Here is a 19,543-nt window from a genome sequence, read left to right as displayed (position 1 = left end):
ACTATTTTCTGTGGTTTCTCCTGTACATTCCTATCTTCTGAATGTGTAAACCTGTACACGTGGTGTGAAAAATTTCTCTATTAATGTGTATCAAGAGAATGGAACAAAGACAAAAAATGTTACTTTTTAAATTATCATCTTTATTATTATTATTACTCTTATTACTGTTTAGCTTTGTAAAACTGCTAATCTATCCGGCGTACCTCGGCTGACCTTCCCCCCCATCTTTGGAAAAAAGAAAAAAAGAGGATAAGTGAGAATCGGGGGAGAAAAATGAGGTTTTGGATAAGCTATTTTTAACCGTGGTTGAAGCAATAGATTTTTTGAACTTTGAATTGTGCATGGCTGTGTCTTGAGTGTAAAAATACAAAATATTGCAGTTTGGGAACTGGACTGAAAATAAAAAGAGGAGAAAAAAACAGCTTGGAGAAGAAGTTTATTTGTAATTTGTCTTATCTGCATTTTTTTTTTTTTAAATATGATATTCATTTTGGCAAAATGACACCTGATTGTTAATTGGGGACAAAAAGAAAGCAGTTGATTTTTCTGGGGGGGGGGGATTATTTAAGATTTAATGTCACCAACAGTATCCATAGTGGTACCTTTCAATGCTACTCACAGTATATTTTCATTAAAAAATACTAATACCAAAAACACTTGTATATAACAATATAAGTCGAAGAAAACATGTTTAAAAAAGAAATCAAAGAAAAACCCAGAAGCATCCTATTTCTCCTCTTGACCTTCTTAAAATAAAAATTTTAAACTCTAAGAATGGACGGTGCTGGAGCTCCTTTTTCACACCAAGTTAAGTTAGAAAGGCTGATGAAGGCCCTGGCTTGTTAAATGGCAGCCAGCTGGTTCGTTGTGACGATCCTCAAAGAGATGTTGCCGGGCATATTGTCTGCTTTCTTATCGCCGCTCTTCTTCAGCTGTAGCCGCTGAGGGTTAGAATTGTCATTGATCAACCCGGACAGAACCACTTGGCCCAAGAATTTGTCCATCCCAAGTTTGCTGCTCCACACCTTAAAGAGAAGAAAAGACCAGTCAGAACCAGATGGAGTTTCCTCTTGGTTTTACAATGTTTTAAGAATTTGTTTTTTCAGAACAGAAAACCCTCTAAATAAGCGGTCTTCAACATTTTCCAGGCCAAGGACCCCCAAACTGATGGCGAGATGGAGTGGGGACTCCCTAATTATATATATAGTATGAAATAGTGTTATATCAAACTGGTCCTATTGTCACTTTATTACAGAAGAAGTCATGTAAAAAAAAAAAGTAATTTCCCCCTGGGATTATTAAAGTATTTCTGATTCTTATTCCTGGTTGATGGGACAGGTGTTGTGAATGAAACGGTGCCCCGCTTGAAAGAGCTCCTGCGTGTCCCTGGCTAATCTTCTGCCTCTATTTATATGTTGATCACAGTGTGTTAAATTCATGTTAATGTGTATTTAAAGACATTTCAATTATTGGAAAAAAATTGCAGGGGGGAATAAAAAAAAAATCAACCAAAACTTTTTTGACCCCCATGCAGTACCTCTGCAGACCCCCTAGGGGTTGTGGACCCCCTGTTGAAGACCTCCGCTCTAAATTATCTATTATATAGACAGACTGATTTATCTGGATGACATATTATTAATCAGGAAAACATGAAATTCTATTTTATAATAGAGGCTTCCCATGTTCAATTCCCCCTCCTCCCTTTACCACAGAACCTCTAAACACGTAGCGCATGTATGAATATGTTAGCTGAATTAGTTTATTACTGAAGTATAAGGCTCCTAATACAGAGATTAACCTAAATTTTGATGGCCATTATTGAGGTAAGGCTACTGAGCCATATTTATGTTACTGGCTAGCTTGATGTAGCTAGGTTTACTAACTTCACCTAACTTTGTAAGTTATTACAGATATGAAGTCACATGAAGATGTACGCCTGTGAAATGATGAGACATGCCTATCGGTGTACTCAGGCCGCAAGATGGAGAGAGCAAAAGCTACAGCAAATAACAGGAAGGCAAAGTACAGCATGTTGGATCTGTTTACGCCCTTGATCCTGTTTACCGCCTTGTCTATATTAGAAACTGTAGTATTTTACCAGCTTTTTGTAAATTTTTGTTAAGATTAGGCACAGAAAAAAAGTTATCAAAAACATATTTTTAATGGCAGTAGAGTGGAAGATAATGCCTGGCCATGAATTGTCCCTTATGCATTTTCAAAGAGTTAGCAGCGCTATGCTAGCCAAAGTAACTTCTACCAAGATGTGCTAAATAAGATTATAGACTGTAAACTCCATAATTTAAATTGTTTTCTTTGGTTTGATGTAGGGAACTTTTTTATATAGTGATGATGACTCTATATAGAGCTGTTCAAACATGTAACTCATAAAGAAAAATAGGACTAAACTAAAATGGGGCAAAAACTGGAAAGCTAATATTCTTCTGATCTTTTTAGTTATCAGGCTCCTCTCCTGTGGAACCAACTACCAGTTTTAGTCCAGACACCCTGTCTACTCTTAAGGGTAGGCCTAAAACTTTCCTTTTTGATGAAGCTTGTAGTTAGAGTGGCTCAGGTTATCTTGAGCATCTCTATAGTTATGCTGCTATAGGCTTGGTATGCTAGAGGACATAGGGAACCCTTATTTATCATTCTGCTTCATTCTACTGTATATTCTCCTTCTCTGTAGAATTTGTTAGTTTAATATCTAATCTTATGGTCTTTCTGCTGTTTCTCATAGTAGCATCATCTGATCTGTTCCTGTTTGGCTGTGACACCATCCTGGAGAGAAATATCACCTGCATTGCTTCCATCAACAACTTTGTTTATAGATGTTAGAGATCGGCCCGGTTTTCAGTGTAGTCCTGTTTCTCTGACTGTGACTGGCTGGATGTGCTCTCTTCATCCTCTGATATTGGAGCTGGCTCGGAACTCGTCTGCCTGGCTGTTTGTTTTTCTGGACGGGGACAACCTTTACAGTTGCCTTTGGTATCGCTGCTTCTTTTTCTATGTCTGCTTCTGTCTCCTTGAACTCCAGTCAGCCTCTACAAATGGCTGCTCACACTGAGCCTGGTTCTGCTGGAGGTTTCTTCCTGTTAAAAGGGAGTTTTTCCTCTCCACTCTCGCTACAAGCATGCTTAGTGTGAGGGATACCCTTTGAGTCAATGAGTCGATGACTATATGATCTGGTGAACTGCAAAGTGCCTTGAGATGACATGTGTTGTAAAACTGGCACTACCGGTATATAAATAAACTGAATTGCATTTTCTGTTTTTATATCTAATGGATTTAATAAGTAATCCAGGTTTTCCATTTTCCGAGGCTAAAAAAAAGTCACAAAGAGGCGAAAATGCTAAAATCTTGACAGCTTTTAAAATTGGTTTGAATTTAAAAAAAATTTACTTTGCATACTTATGTTAATTTGCATGTTTTATGTAATGTCCTTAAGAATATAGCTAGGCTGGGTATCTACAAATCAAATTTCAAGAATCAATTTGATTCTAATTCTAAAGGATTAGAAAAGTTTATTTCTGATCCGTTCTGTTCTGGTCTAAAATTGGAGATTGCTACTGTTAAAAACCTTTCTTCGCCTGAATTGCATGACTCTATAGTCATGTAACATATTCTTACTTTTATTATGTCAACATTTAACAGCAAATAATATAGTAAAAAAAAAAGTATAATAATAATCTTTGATTATATGATTTGATCTTTAAGTGAGAATCTATTCAGAATCAGAACATATTTTTTTTATTTATTTCACTCTGCCCCAGCAGAGCAATAATGAACTATTCTAAAAAAAAAAAAAAACAAAGCTGTGCAAAATGACAACATCCACAACAGTGATGAAGCAAAATGCTTTGAAAACTTTAGGATAAATGATTGAAAACCATCTTAAAGCCTGGAGAGTAAATCCTCAAACCTACCTCCACTGTGATGGGCTTTCTGACCTTCTTCCTGTAGAAAATACCACTGACATCAAATTCCGGTTTCAAAGTGTCCTTGATGACGGTAGACTTCACATTTTGACCCTCGCAGGAAATGATCACATATGGGTCTAAACCTGAACAGTAAAGTGTGATATGCATTTAGATTTATCTCAGTAAATTATAAATATGCAGACCAAGTTTACACGTTTTAGAAAAAAAAATCCTCCTACTATCTGCCTGGTCTTCACTCTGGATCTCAGCTCCTTTCACATAGATATGGGAAACAACAGCAGGATATCCAACGATCGGACTCCAGCAGTTAACCTTTGGCTGGTCCTTCACTAGCTCCCTGTGAGAGTAGAAAACAGGGTTCATGTTTCTTAACATTTAGAACAAGAACACTGAAAGATGGGAAAGTTATGTTTCATAGACACAACACCGGCTCTGTGTGCCAGCTAGTCTGACTGATACATGTTTCAGACCAAATAGATCCCATGATACTTGAGTTGGAGTTGCCAAAATAAAGAACAGGGAAATACAAATAACACAAGTCAAAACATGATCTAAGGCCAGGAAAAGCTCAATGCAGAAGATTTAATGGGAATATTTCCATTCCCTTTGCCAAATATCTGAATTATTATTTTAACTATAATCAATCAGTTTGACTCCTCAATGAGCTTTTTAAAATAGTTTAATTCCCCTCAGGTGTCTAAAGTAAACGATCAAACAAAGAGGAAATGTCACACAACATACCGGCAGCCAGAGTCTAGGTCTGTGAAGATTCGCAGCATGTAGTCGCCAGGTACGGCAGGCATAAAGGTGGTGGGGATGATGACATATCGGCCCTGAGGCAGCACACATCTCATAAACACTGTCCGAGCATTGATGTAGGTGGAGGTATGCAGAACCTGTTGTGTCAGGATGTCGTGCAGCCGATACTTCCTGTTCAGCTCCACCTGTGAAGTCATATCCGATTGTACGCTTGTCAATGCAACTGGGAGATCTATACTGTGAATTTTGGTTAAACACGGTGCAAATGTTTAGAAACAATTCTTATCTTTCAGGTTTTTGTCTTACTCTTTCCTCAAGGTTTCTGGCCTTCTGATCCTGTTCAAAATCATGCTAAAATGACTTGAGTAGATACGGAAAGTAGTTTATTTATTTTATTGAGGGAATGACACTGTCTAAGCAAACCTGGTCATGTTGCAAAAATACAATTGCCTGGCAGGTTCTTTGTCACAATATAAAGTTGGATAAATACAAAAGGAGAGATCACTTCCAGTCTAGATGAGAAACAAAAAGCCATTTCTAAGGCTTTGGTACTCCATCGATCCCTTGTTTATAGAAGGAGAAAAGATGGGAAAGCCCAAACCCTTCTGATGACTAATCACCATACCAATATTACCTTGAGAGTGTATCAAGGATTCATCCAGGAGGTAATATAAAAACTAGGAATAGTATCCAAAGCACTGCAGACCCAGCATGCCTCCTTTTAGGGTCTGTGTTCAGATTTCTGGTTAACAGAACACAAACGCCCAATATTCACCAGGATCATCCCTACATTTTAAGGGTTAATATTCTCTGGAACGAAGAAACAAAAGCCTTTTGTTTGGAAGCTAACAAAACATCTTAGAAAACAAACATTATACCCACAGTCAGACATGGTGGTGGCAGGGTGATAATCTGGGCTCCCTTTAGACATGGGTGGTGTGCCTTAATTAATTAAATCATGTATTTTTCCCCCAGGGGGTCTTGAGATGATTTTCAATATTATTGTGATGTGGTGCCTGAGGTATATGTAGGGCCAAAATAGATCATGAAACGTATTAATGTGAATAACCCATGAAATAAATAAATGTACGATAAGCATATATAATATCAACATATCTAATACATGATTTAAATACTAAATTAGCCTTTAAATGGTAAATTGCACAATGAAATATTTAAATGTAATAGTGACTTTGACTAACAAGTAGTTTTAGAAGATATTTCGATTGATAAATGCTAATATCCAGTTAATTAGACATTTTATTTCTCTCTTCACTAACCTTTGTTCATTGACTAACACAAATTAAGAGCACTTAACTTTAAAATAAAAATGTGAAAGAAGAATTTAGTACTTTAACTAAACCTGCATTTTGATTCCCTTATTTTTTTCAGTTAATAGGTGGTAATTGCTTTGTTTAGAGATTTATTATACATTATGCTTGTATGACTATGCCTCCTTGTGGCAGAGTGATACATTACAACTAAACCAGACAGCACTATACTACAAGCAGGGGGTCAGATGTGTTTTAAAATGTCAACTAGAAAAGGGTCCTTGAACATAATCGACAGAAGTAAAGCTGAATCTCCTTTTGTTTGATGAGAAATTAAAAATCACTGACAATATTATATCAAAAGAAAGTATCCATCACTGCCTGCCGGCGTTTAACAGAACATATGTACACACAGCTATTCTTTTGTGCATCACAGCCTCTTCATGTCACATTCAGCAGCACCTCTTTCTGGCAGAGAGATAACCATATCTGTGGTGTGTCTGAAATTAGCCAGATCTCTGACATTAAACACCCTGTGGGGAAATGTGCCATAAATTCAGATGGATATTGACACACCGCCTGATTTTTAAGCTGATGCATAAAAAGGTGGCCAGAAAAAGTCTTTAGGAAGTTTATCTTTACAGAGAAATATACATAATCTCAGCAGATAATTATCTTTGCTCAATATTTCTGTCATAGCTTCTCAGATTTTATAGAGGTTGTGGGTTAAATACAATTCTGTGTTATATGTAAGATGAAAGCTAATTATTTGCTCTTCTGGTATTTACCAGAGTAAACGTTCACATGAGATATAAATAATCTCTGCACAACACACCAAACTGAAACTAAAGTATCAGAGCTGTCTGGAGCCTCTGCTGAGGGAAGAAAATCATGATTAAAGTGCATGGCTCCACTGGGGCCACTCAGCCTGAAACAATTATTAAAGAATGTGTTCAACCTCTGGCTGAAAAGGCATGTGTTTAATCAGATCACATTAGAGACTTGACCATCAGTTGTTTATTGAAGGGGAAAATGCCTGAAGACAAACTCAATTCTTTTACCCTTAGAGGATCTTTAGACAAAACACCATATCCACAAGATTTAGTATACATGTGAAGGTTCGTACAACAAATCCTGAGATCACACATAACAGAGTTGTTTTAAAGGGTTCCACGATAAAAACTGACTTTATCTGAGAAATATTTATTTTGGATGTTGATACAATAAATATACTTTAACCTGTTTAGTTTAAATAAAATATTGCCATATTGTGTATGCTGCAATGCATTCTGAGTAAATGACTTGGACCTTTAGCTCTAGTTCCATGCATCCAAAACAGACGAGTTACAGTGAAACTTTATCAGTTTAAACTGGAGCTCATTAAAATGTATGATAATGTAGAAATCAGAGGAGGTAATGAAGATAAGGAGGATCAAATGGAAGAAGAGGGGAGAGTTAGATGAAGAAGTTGGTGTTTGGGGATGATAATCCTAATGGAGAGCTAGAGTCAAAACATTTTATCAGATATATTGGAACGATGTGTTACGACGACTGAAAGTTTATTCACTGCCACTTTAAATAGTCATTCATTTTCTACTTATTTGCTCTTGATTTCATGTTAGATTCTATTAACAGTATTGGCTCTATTATAGGTTAGTAAAGAGTAGATCACAAGCTGATCGCATTTGTTTGTTTTAACAGATATGTTTGAAAACTTTGAGGCAGTGGTGCAGTGTATTATTATCTGATGTTACACGAGTCAAACATAATGTAATAAAAAACAAGTAACAAATCCAGTAAAATTAGTAATGTTTTTACTCTGTAGGGTCCAGTTCAGTTAGATCTAACCACGTCATCAACCCATCATGCAGTGCACAGGTGGGCAAAATGACGGCCTCCATGGGTGAAAAATAGAACTAAGGATATACACTTTGGAGGTCATCATGAGTTTTTACATATCACAAAAAAAATTCAAAATCTATAGAAAAATTTCAATAAAAAAAGTGAATCTCTTTTACTTTATCACTGTTTCTCACTTTGTGTCTAATTCATGCCCTTTTCTTCAATTTATTGCAAGAGTTCAACCAAGATAGACCATCATACCCAGTTTTTTGTCAGATTTTTGCTAAAATGAGGGTCAAAATGTTAGCAAAAGCATAGCAAATGATGCCTGATGACCACCCTGCTGATGGCATGATCTGTAAAGCAGCACACTAGATTCCAAGTAAACAAGTAAACAATCAGTCCCCAAACACATGAATAAAACAGCTGCAGGCTGCATGGAACCGTATTTAACTCACTAAAATTTGAAGGCCTTTTTTTTTTTTACAGCACTAAAGTGAAAGTTACCTTTAAGATGCTGAAGCCAATGGTTAGATTTTCTCCTTGACCATGTCTTCTGTGGATCTTCATGTCCTTCTGCTGCAAGGAGACTAGGACCTCATCTGATTCCTTGGTAATATCAAACAAATACTATAAAAGAAAAGGGGGGTGAAAACATGTCAGTATGCATTAAAGAGGAGATGTGTATCTGTGTGTGTGTGGGGGGGTTATGAGGTTTTCAAAACCTGTGGGTTCTGCAGAAACGTCTGCCTGTTGTTAGCACAGCCGCCACAGCGGTTCAGCATGGGATCTCTGTTTTGGGTCCAGCTTCCAAAGTGCACCACCTCATTCCAGGTCTTATGGATGCTAATCACTGAGGTGTTGATAAGACGGCAAACATCTGCATCGGTGAAGAACTTGCACCAGTCTACGAATGACATCCTGTGGATCCAGACAGACACTGCATTAAATTTAAACAATTAGAAGTCAAACCGAATGGATGCAGTGTGATCAGAGCCTCACCAGAACTCTCCATCGTCCTCCACTGTGATGCCGAGGTTGCTTCTTTCTGTGTCACCGACTTTGTCCCATTCTGGAGAGCTAACAACAAGCAGGGCCATTACAGCGTTATTTACCAGGAGGATTTCAAAAGATACACAGAAAGCTCACATCTTTAAACAAACACTCTTTAACAGACAGCACCAGGAAAATGATGCACAGTCTTCACAATATCAACATTAATAAAAGGCCTAACAAACCTTAGTTACTGTTACCATTACAGTTACTTAGTAACTCATTCCAGCGGGTAAAACTACTGGTAATGCAGGATTTTTTGTTCTGATGTTCACATATTAAAGGCTGAGTAGTTTTGTTAAAACTTTATCACAAGAATACAAAAATAGGTCCTTCATGTAAAATTTGTTTTATTTAACCTTTACCTTTACCTTCTTTATTTACAAGATAATCTTTAAAAGTCTGTAGCATATTTAGGGCAGACACCCTCTGAGTTAAACAAACTTTTTTTCTGGAAATAAATCTTTTTGAGTTTGTCTCAAACAGGTTTTCAAAAGTGAAAATTAAAATGTTGACTCATAATATCATAACAGACCAGATAGATTGGATGGAGAGGGTCTGTGAATATCAATTCTGAAGTAGATTTAGGCTTGGACTTTGACTAGGCCATTCTGATGAATATACCTTGATCATAAACATTCTATTGAAGCTCCAGTTGTATGTTCAGGGTTGTCATCCCAGTAGTTTGATCTGTCCACCAGCACATTATAAACCTCAGAGAATGACGCCGCCACCATGGTGCATTGTAAAGATGGTATTCGGACTTCTGCATTTTAGAGGAATCTAATAAAGTTCTTCGAGCTCTGCTTCAGCACACCTGAATCTGATATGAGCTGATTAGCAGAGATCTGGCTGCTGCTTCTGCTGCTGAGGTTATTTAACCAGTGATTTAAATGCTCATGGCAGCTGATCTAAGTAGCAGGACATCAGTCCTCAAGGATTTGAGTTGGAGTCTACCTTAAAGCCTTTAAAGAAGATCTTTATTTATTCTGAGATTAAATGAGGATCAGATATTTGGATTTGTCAGATTTGTATGGTCTAAAACATCATGATGATAATGGTAATATCCTAACAAATTACTTTTAACTTTGGTTTTGTCATTGCGATCAATATTCGTATAGATGTAGGCTAGATTTTCTTTTAAATACTTTGCTTTTTATCATTTTTATCACTTTATTTAAGTGGATTTATTTTAGATATTGATCATAGGACTAAATGTTAATAGAATTATGGTTTCAATTAATCTTTAACATAATAATTTATCAATCATGTATATTTGAATTTGAAACTGTAGAAATGTTTTCAGACAATAATTAAGCTTAAGTCATGTTTAACAAAATAATTAGGATAAACCTTTCTAGTCTTGTCTTAAATTTTTTCTAAATGATATAGTAAGAGGCAGTTATGTCGGTTGTGTTTTTAGTGTCTATTTTATCGCTTTTCCCAACTGACCTGTCACTCCATGCTCCTTTCCACTCAGTTTTGCCCCAGGGGTTCCTCAAGCGGATGAGAGGAATGGTTTCATTCTTGAAATAGGCAATCAGCCCATGACCCAAACGCACTTGCTTCACTGCGGTTACTGAGTACGCGTGGCCTTTCACTAGCCCGTTTTGCATCTTCATCTCAATTTCATGCGACTCTGCCTATAAGATTTCAAAGAAAATATTTGATAATAACAGATTTGTTAGGTGGGGGGTGTAAAACGGAGCAAACTGGAAGGAGCAGCTGATGACTCACCTTGATGGAGGAGCTGATGATTCCTCCACGATCCCAAACCTTGAGAAGATCTTCAAAAAATGCATCTTGTTTGTTCTGATCATTGTAGAACTGCTCTGTCTCCAGGCTGATGGATTCGGACACAGCTCCACTGAAGTCCACTACAGCGTCCCCGGTGTTCCCCCCCTCCAGGGACTGGTAGCAGCCAGAGAGCCTGGAAGCAGGGCAGAAAATTAAAAAGTTATAAGGCTGTAAAATGATTTGACAGCCTAAAATATTCCTGTTGTATTAGAAAACACAGAGAAATAGAAACAGTTGTTTGATAAAATTCTTCATTGAAACTGAAGAAAACACTCACACATAAGACCATTACTACCTTTGGTGATGATACAAAAGCTTTGAAAAAATAATGTCTTAGTTTTCATTGAAATTTGTAAAAAAAATAAAATAAATGCTGCATACCTTTTTCTTCTTTACTGCAGAATTATTTATCTATTTCAGTGTTTTCATGGTTGCTATAAATGCAGTTATTGTTGTTTTTAGATGACTATTATCTTCATAAAGCCATTTTGGATTTACTTTATATATCTGCACATATCAGATGCTACTTTTGCTCTCCGAAACAGGGACTACTCGTTGGCGTTAATTAAACCCAAACATGACATATTGCATCAACAAATGTTGAAACACATAAAACTCATCACCACAATGGATGGAAATAGATGTTGTGAAGCTCTCTGAAATAATAAACTCCAGAAATCATGTCAACATTTCAGCACTAGACGACCGATCTACCTAAATCATCACTTTTTCCTCTCGACTCATGAGAAAAAACACTGTTGTCTGACCACTGTAAGTCAAAAATCCTTCAAATGATTGCCAATCGGCGTTGAGCAGCCGGCTTTATGATCCGCCTCTGCTCCATAAACCACCTAAGAGGTTTAGCCTTAATCGAAGTGACGTATTTTGGTGTTTTATCCAATCAGGGCTCTATTTTCCTGTTGTGTACCTCAATAGAGGGAGACTCAGACCTCAACAGAGATTTGTCATAGAGACTAACTGATTGAAAAGAGTCCTGCGGCTCCAGAATAGAGGGGAGTTCGAGTAATAAACAGCTGATTAATTTGCAGCCTACTAATGAAATCAGGCACATTTTAGCACATATTTAATGCAGTTTCATTACTACATTTAGGAAGTTTGACAATGCATATTTTACCAATAATTTTATGAAATTTACAAGGGAGGTTTAGCCTCCCTATTATACAATAATAAATTGCCACTGGCAAATATACAACCTTTATTGTGTCATCTCATTGTAAGTCTATGAGGTTTAGATATTCAGTTATTGCTTCATCTTTTACATCTGCCACAGCTTTAGCTCTTATTGGGAAACTTTCAACAACCATAAGATATTTTATGAGACTTTCTAACTGTTCTCCCAAAAGTGTATTTGTAAAGTCAGACACTGTTGTGAGAAGAACGTCTGGTTCACAGTCTCTGCTCCAGTTCATCCTATACTAAAGCTCTTATACAACACAGTAACATTCTCTGCATCAAATGGTATATCTGTCAAGTTGCAGTCAGATAAGTGCCATTTTCCTGGCAACACCTGCAGACCTGTCAATGCAATTGCTAAACAGAGGATAGAGCTATAATATTGACTCCAGCAGATCTCCAAAGCTCACAGTCCAGTGGCGACATGCTTTAGCCTTTGTATCAAACTCTTGATGCCATATGGTGTCACCATCGTTCTGCAGTGCCAACCCATTGCAGGAGTCTTAAAACAACATCCTTGAGCTAATATGAAGGCAGCATAAGGTTTGGATATCTGTTGCTATTAATAAACAACCATAAGGATTTTTGACTTTTGTGCAGGTTTCACCCTTTGTGACCATTTTTCACAAACACTCTAAGAGGCATGTCTGGAATTAATGACTGCTATCATTAAGAGAGGCTGATACATCTACTGGTCGATATTGTTTGCCAGTATGAGCATTTCTTCTTGTATCAGTATCAGCCGATATGCGCATGCAGTGGCCAATTCATTACTGCATTCAGCAGCCGTGCCCTGAGATCAAGTAAAGCACATGTATGGTTAATTGTTAATGTTTTGCATGATTTGTTAATGCTTTTTTTTTATTACCGGTAGATAAAAAATATTTCCTATCAATGTGTCATCTTTATCATGTAAATGGAAGACAGAAAGGCAATGTCATCTCCCAAGAATTGGTCCAAAAATCTTGGCGGCACATATTGGGGTATAGTTGATATAAAAAAATTGATAATTAATGACAAAGAAACAAACCTGTATTGATCAATCCCTAATATAAATGTTTAAGTGAATACCACATTGACTCAAAATGGCTTCCTACAGTATGTATCACGTCTTATTTAATTTCCAGGTAAGCCTGCTGTTATGGTTTACTAGTTAAAGCAGCTTTAAAAGTAACATTTTTAAAAAGTAATAAATCTAATAACGTCAAAGGTTGGGATTATCAGAGATCTTCAGTGTACCGTTTAATAAATCTAATGACATATTTAATGAATGTATAAGCTGTTGTCTTGTGGAACAGATTTTGGTTTACTGACTTGGCGTAGGCCTTCTCCAGCAGAGCGCTCCAGAACTCATTGTTCTGTTTTGAGTGACAGTAGATGAGCTCTCCGTTGATCGTTGGCAGCCGGTCGTCTACCACCACGTCTACCCACTCCCCGAAGATCCAGAACTGGAAGTGGAAGATCCCAGCATAGTTCTCTGGGTGCTTTGAGTCCCACTCCTGCTCTTTCCAGTCAGGAATTACCTGGAAACATGCGAACACAATACAGCAATTAGCAAAACTCCAACCGAACAAACCTGTAAATCTGTTGGTAGTAAACAGGCTGAATATCGGATTAGGAAACATTCAGTCATCGCATGCATACATAGCTGGATTTTTACAAGGGAGGTTTTGTTTATGAATTTCAAAGCAATGCAACTGAATCAGCTGCATTGTTGTTTTACGTAATCATCCATAGTTTCCTCAATTCATTCCTGCGGCGATACATAAATGCATTTATCATTTACTAAGAATCTTTGGTATTTTAGTTATGAGAAAAAAATGTATTGATGGCTGGACGACATTCATGTTTTGTTTATTGTGTGTGTGTAGAATTATGAAAGAGCATCAGTTTCATTTAGTTTCAGTTTTAGTAAGCCAACCCTTAAATGTTTGATTAACTACAACATTCTGATTTAGGCATCTGAGGAGCTAGAAGGGACAGTTTGAAGTTAAACTCACCCTCTTCCAAAGGTCTGGTTTTAAAGCCAGACAAGAGCAGGCAGCAACAAACCAGCAGTTTCCTACAACGCCCTGGTTCAAGTCATGGGAGCTGATGCCCTCTACGAACAGGTGTGGTGTTTCAGATATTTCCTGAAAAAAAAAAAAAGAGAGAATTTGTCTTTATTCGAAGGTGGTGATTTTAAGTTAGAAATGCATCATTTACACCTTTAATAAACAGTAGATGTGGATGAGCACAACTTTGCGACACCTTTTAAATCAGCAAATTGAGAAATATCCTTACCCAGGAACCGTTTCTAATTTCACTGACATTCCAACAATGGTTATTACTGGATGGATTTTACTGCCATTTGTCATCACAAAAAAAATGTGATACCTTAAACTACATGGTTTAAATCTGAACACTGAAGATGTGTGTTCTGGTTAGCTGAGATGACAGCCAGACTTTTTGACTGCCATAACTATAAAGCACGGTAGAGGAAGAGACATGATCATGTGCATAGCAGGAAATGTTATAATGTCTCAGGGCTTTAAGGGAAACAAAACGTAAAGCCACAGATTGTTTGGATCAGGATCGAGTTTATTTTACCTCTTTGAGAACAAATACGAGGATGTTGACTTTTTATTGTACGATGATCAAGATCCAGTCAAAGGCGGACTCTAGATAAGATTTGTCTTTCTTTCTTTCTTTCTTTCTTTCTTTCTTTCTTTCTTTCTTTCTTTCTTTCTTTCTTTCTTTCTTTCTTTCTTTCTTTCTTTCTTTCTAAATGGTCTCCAACCAGTGACAAAAACCAGTGTTCATGTTTTTGGATCCTGTAGCAGCCATGCTTTCCAATGCGTCCTGAAACTCACCTTTTTTTTGGCATGATGTTACTGCCTAAATACATTACTAATTTAAAGTGATTGATAATTCATATAAAACACAGTTACTACAAATAGGAAACAAAACATAATGGCCTGTTTACCGCTGTTGCCCAACACTCTAAAAGACAATATAGATCCAACTTAAATGAATTTCTTCAGTTGGTATCAAATTCTACCCCATAGAAGAAATCCATGCCTTAGTTGTATGAATCATATTTAGAGTTCCCTTATTTGAAAAGCTAAAAATACTACTATTAGTTGTTAAAGATGGCTACAGATTTCCTATTTTAGAAAAATAGTATGTTGTGTTCATATCATATTTCGTTGCTCCAAATTACCTTTACTTCACTGGACTCAGGGCAAAATGGTTCTTTGGTTGGGAAAGGTGCAGACCCATGATCTAGATTTCTAAGACCATATTGAATGTCCAAATACTGTATTTTCAAAGAAGTTGTCAAACCTTGGTGATCTATTATCTTTAAGAACTGGGAAATTAAGGAAACTGACCTGCAGTGTGTAGATTCCTGTCTGTTATCTGCTCTATATAAGGGAATAACTTTTTCTTTTCTGCCCTCTATATTTGCAGATTGTTGATTAAAAGCATTCAAGACCTGAGAACTATGGGAAATTGAGTCAGAGAAAATATGGACTATCTTTATGTTGGACCATAATGAGACAGTACCCAACGACTTGAGGTGGCCATATTTGTACCATGTATTAAACCATTAACAGATCAGTGATGTAGTCAGAATCTTGATTAGGTAAAGGATTCAATGTCACACATAGATTTTAAAATTAACCCTTTAAGTAACTTGCAAGCAAAAAAACAAATTCCTATGAGCTTCTTCTTCCGTTGAAATTAGGAGACGTGCTGCAGTCTCATCAGAGGAGATTCAACCTTTTTGGTTAAGACCACAAAAAAGGAACCTTTAATAAAAAAATTAAAAAAAGGGAAATATTAGTGGAGAACAATAAACTGACTCACCCCTGGTCGTTTCCACTCCACATATCCAGGAGGCGGTTTGCTGTAAAACAGAGATGAATTGGTGGCTGGGAACTCCGGATCTTCAAACAATGTCTTGGTCTGGATGTGGTGCTTCTTCAGGTGGGAATAGTGCTGATTCTTGTAAGGCACAACGGAGGAGAACATGGTGGAGATGCTGAAGCCTCAAGGCTGCAGATGAGATAGAAGAGGATTTTGGTCTCAATATGAGTCGAATAAGAAATTATTTGGTGTTGGGGGGGTTACTGCATTGCATCACACTAACTCATGATCTTGAACTCCCCCATGAAGTTCCCTTATCAAATGGTAAAGTCAGAAAAAAAAATGTTATCTATGATTTTGGAACATTTTTTTTCCAAGTGCTAAAAAGATTGAAAGTGTTAAAGAGAGTAATATTAACTAGACGTTACAGTTTTGGTTTTGAATAACAACACTTAGCATAGCTGAACCAAAGTAAACAGTATAGAAAGAAACAGGATCTCTGTGTTTATAGTTTTCTTACAGCCCAATTTAGTTTTTTTCACTTTAAAAAGAAAAACAATGTAAGACTAGAATGCTACCATGATCCAACGGTAGTATTTGTTGATGATTATAAATTTCTCAAACACATGGATTATTGTCAAAATAAGGGATTCAAATGTTAGAGTAACTGTAGTAACTTCTAGGGTTACTTTGTTGTAGATGTTAATAACTGTAGGACACTCTGTTATTGTTAATTATTAACTTACAATATATAAGTTATAAGATTTAATTTGAATATAAACAAATTCTTGGAGTAGTCAAGTAATGTCTTTTAAGCCCTAGAACCCTGCTAGTGTCAAGCATGGTGGTGGTGGCATTATAATGTGGGGTCCATTTTACTCTCAGTGCAAGTGAAAGATCTTTGGAATAAGAAAGACAAGTATCATTTGTTTGTTTTGTTTTTTGTTTTTTTGAGTAATCTCAAATTAGAAGAATACCAAATTATGACAACAGGATAATTTGAGATTTTGTCAGATTTTGAAGAGCCCTCACATCAGAATGTTGAACTTTATTTGCTAAAATTAAGAGGTATGGAGGAATACCAAAACATTAGAGATTAACAGCACAATTCAGAGTTATTGAATAGTGAGAATAATCCACAAAGCCTCTAACTGACTAATAAAAGTTTCATGTGGAAAAAATCTGGTCTCTATGTTTACACACATTAATTTCATTCAAATATGGTTCCTGATATCCGTTTAGGTTTTCCATTCCATAGGAAATCCAACCTGAAAAGCTAACAGTTTAAAAACCTTACTAAAATCCCAAAATGAACATTGTGGAAATTCCCACACATGAGGATCAGTGTAAACGTCTGCCAGCTTCTGCATTTGCAGTGGTTCAGTTAAGGCTCCAGCAGAACAGCACCTCTGTAAACATTCTAGCGTTTTATGGAAAGTCTGAATTACGAAACAACTGTATTCTAAACGAAACGGTATTCTCAATTGATTTGGTTCAAAACTGAACTTTCAACCTTTAAAGAACATCAGGCTCGCTTTTGAGACTTTTTCTCAATCTGATTCCGGTTTTGTTTTTTGATTCAAGGGGAACAAATAATCTGTAGCTATACCAGAAGTCATGGTGACTGAAACAGCTTTACTCTCCAGAGAGGAACTCTTAAAATAGTTTTTCTCCTAGACTGACCGCTCTGTTTACACAGCCCTCACCAAAGTAATCATCTTGATAAGAATCCTAATGCTTCAGTCATTCCCAAGAATCAAACAACAGCCTGAATTAGAGTGAGTGGGAGGAAGCAGCAAACAGCAGATATGAGGAAAATCACCTGACTTACAATAGGTGGACATAAATCATAGTGATTAAGGCAGTTATTACCAAGTAATAGAAGTTTGAGCATTTTTAGAAGCAGATATGAGTGAAGAAAAAGCAGATTACTGCTGAGAGTACAGTACCTCTGTAATAGCTGCAGATCAGACGCTCATTCTCTGCTTCATAATAAGGAAGTTTCCTGGTCGTGTACCTGCCTGTCTCTGACTCACCCTCCCATAACAGTGGCCTATATCCACACTTCTCTCTGCCCCACCCCAGCCTGTTTACTCCTGTAGACTCGACTCTGTAGGCACCACGCTCACATTTTACCTGCATACCTGAACGCTGAGCTGCCTTACTAACTGATTAGTCATTATTAATCAGCAGTTTCTTATAAATGAGCTGAGATACACTATTTTTAGTTCAGTATGCACAAATTTTCTTTCTTTATTGGAATATTAAAACGACACATGTTGAAATATGTCCCAGGAATGTACATTAACATTTCATTAGGCTGTTACAGGTGACAGCAACTGAAATTTGCGGCTTTACTGGCATGAACTGTACATGCACCAACATGGGGATTGTTTATCGGAGAGGAAAAGAAATGATAAAACTATATAAAAAAGTATCAGACAACCACAAACTTTGCTTTTTATGGTCAGAATCAATGAGTTTTCATCAGTCTTTTTCAGGTATACAATCAAACACATCTATTAAACTAAAATAAAATTATTAATGTATGGAAATGCATAATTATGTACAAATTTGTGTTACATTTTTTTGTCATTTGTCAGCATGTTAAATGAAGACCATATTCAAAAATATGAACATTTTCTGACAATAATTTGATGGCTCAGTCCTTAGGGGGTTAAGGCGAAGTGAAGCAAGTGACAAAACAAGAACATAAATTAATCCAAAACAGCACTTACCTACTGAAAAGTCTTTTTCCTGGTGTGATCCCAGATTCATTCAAACATCCCTCTAGTCAGGTGCTTAATATTCAGTCCACGCTTACAGTTTCAGGAGCCACAGCAGAAAACAGCTGTCTGCCACACCTAATGCTTTCTTTCTCTGCTGCTCTGAGGAGTTTCCAAAAACATGGACCAAAAACTGGCCAGACCAGCTCCACGCTGCAGGACGTGTCATGCAAAAAAGGCTGATGTATTGGAGGAAGGGGAGACTGAAACCAAACACCTTCGAATCCCCTTCAGCTGAAACAAGCACAAACCTGTTCGTCTAGTTTAACGGCACTCAAAACTCTAATTTAAGGTAAAAGATTGGTCATACAGATGAGTTTCATGTGGATTTCTGTCTGCACTGAATCTGCTCTTTCAGTGACTAAACAGAACTACAGTAAGCTGCATCCACACAGTGTCAGTAGACTGTGGGAAAGAGAGAAACAGGCAGGAACCCAGTGGTCTTTGCTCCACTATAGAGGGTGCACTGTGACTCCCCTCACCCTGACTGAGATCTTCAGACTAATTCCAGCTTTAAAGAGGCCTGCTTTTTTTTTTTAAAGGGCCAACGATTATTATGGGAGTCAAAGCAGGATATAGGAGGCCTAAACTGCTAAAGAGGGGAGTGAAGACTTTTATCATGAGTAGAACTTAAAGAGAACATTACATTGAAGACAGGAAGGAGTTACTCACAATGTACAGTATGGTATAATGAAAGACTTTCCTGTGATAGTGCTGGAAGTCCTGATCAGACCTCAAGGAGAAAACTCTTTACCAGATGACCTAAACAAAAGCTGCAGTGTATCCTGCAGAGCACATTTCAGGGAAAACGAGGTGGTTATCAAGAACTCTGCTGCTTTGAGAAAATGTTTCCTGCTCAAAGACTCTGTTACTCACACAGAGGGATGACGAATGAAGGACATTATGAACCTGTTAGCTGGGCACACCTGAAACACCAAATATGATTTTGAAAAAACGAAAATAAATCAGTTGCTTTTCTTTAACAAAGGAGGGTCGGGTAATGTGTTGAGACAATTAATGCGTTAATATACAGATCCTTACTCTAGTACTGAAA

General features: G+C 37.0%; 1 protein-coding gene across 3 annotated transcripts; it reads right to left on the bottom strand.

The window, feature by feature from the left end:
- Positions 1–157: 157 nt before the first annotated feature.
- On the bottom strand, positions 158–18,887 carry LOC107093500 (calpain-5-like). 3 transcript variants are annotated; one of them, XM_015388599.1, is made up of 13 exons: positions 18,446–18,887; positions 15,704–15,892; positions 13,855–13,986; positions 13,169–13,377; positions 10,601–10,793; positions 10,316–10,506; positions 8,813–8,890; positions 8,536–8,731; positions 8,318–8,440; positions 4,680–4,882; positions 4,157–4,275; positions 3,924–4,060; positions 158–1,025 (listed from the first exon to the last, which is right to left on the bottom strand). In XM_015388599.1, the coding sequence occupies exons 2-13, from the start codon at positions 15,866–15,868 to the stop codon at positions 843–845; spliced, it is 1,929 nt and encodes a 642-aa protein (XP_015244085.1). In that variant the 5' UTR covers positions 15,869–15,892; positions 18,446–18,887; the 3' UTR covers positions 158–842. The 3 variants fall into 3 exon arrangements, with proteins under 3 accessions (XP_015244085.1, XP_015244084.1, XP_015244086.1); XM_015388598.1 differs by having other exon boundaries at positions 18,442–18,884; XM_015388600.1 differs by lacking the exon at positions 18,446–18,887 and adding an exon at positions 17,653–17,789.
- Positions 18,888–19,543: the final 656 nt, after the last annotated feature.

Source organism: Cyprinodon variegatus, unplaced genomic scaffold, assembly GCF_000732505.1.
Source record: "Cyprinodon variegatus isolate N-32 unplaced genomic scaffold, C_variegatus-1.0 Scaffold429, whole genome shotgun sequence".
Lineage (NCBI taxonomy): Eukaryota > Metazoa > Chordata > Actinopteri > Cyprinodontiformes > Cyprinodontidae > Cyprinodon > Cyprinodon variegatus.
The sequence above is the reverse complement of the archived record's forward strand: the minus strand, read 5'-3'. Positions and strand labels throughout refer to the sequence as shown.

Coding starts and splice junctions, on each gene's coding strand:
- LOC107093500 (XM_015388599.1), bottom strand. CDS start 15,868: ATGTTCTCCTCCGTTGTGCCTTACAAGAATCAGCACTATTCCCACCTG. Junction 8,891..10,315: donor AAAGGAGCATGGAGTGACAG/GTCAGTTGGGAA, acceptor GCTTGTTGTTAG/CTCTCCAGAATGGGACAAAG. Junction 4,276..4,679: donor GACCTAGACTCTGGCTGCCG/GTATGTTGTGTG, acceptor CTACTCTCACAG/GGAGCTAGTGAAGGACCAGC.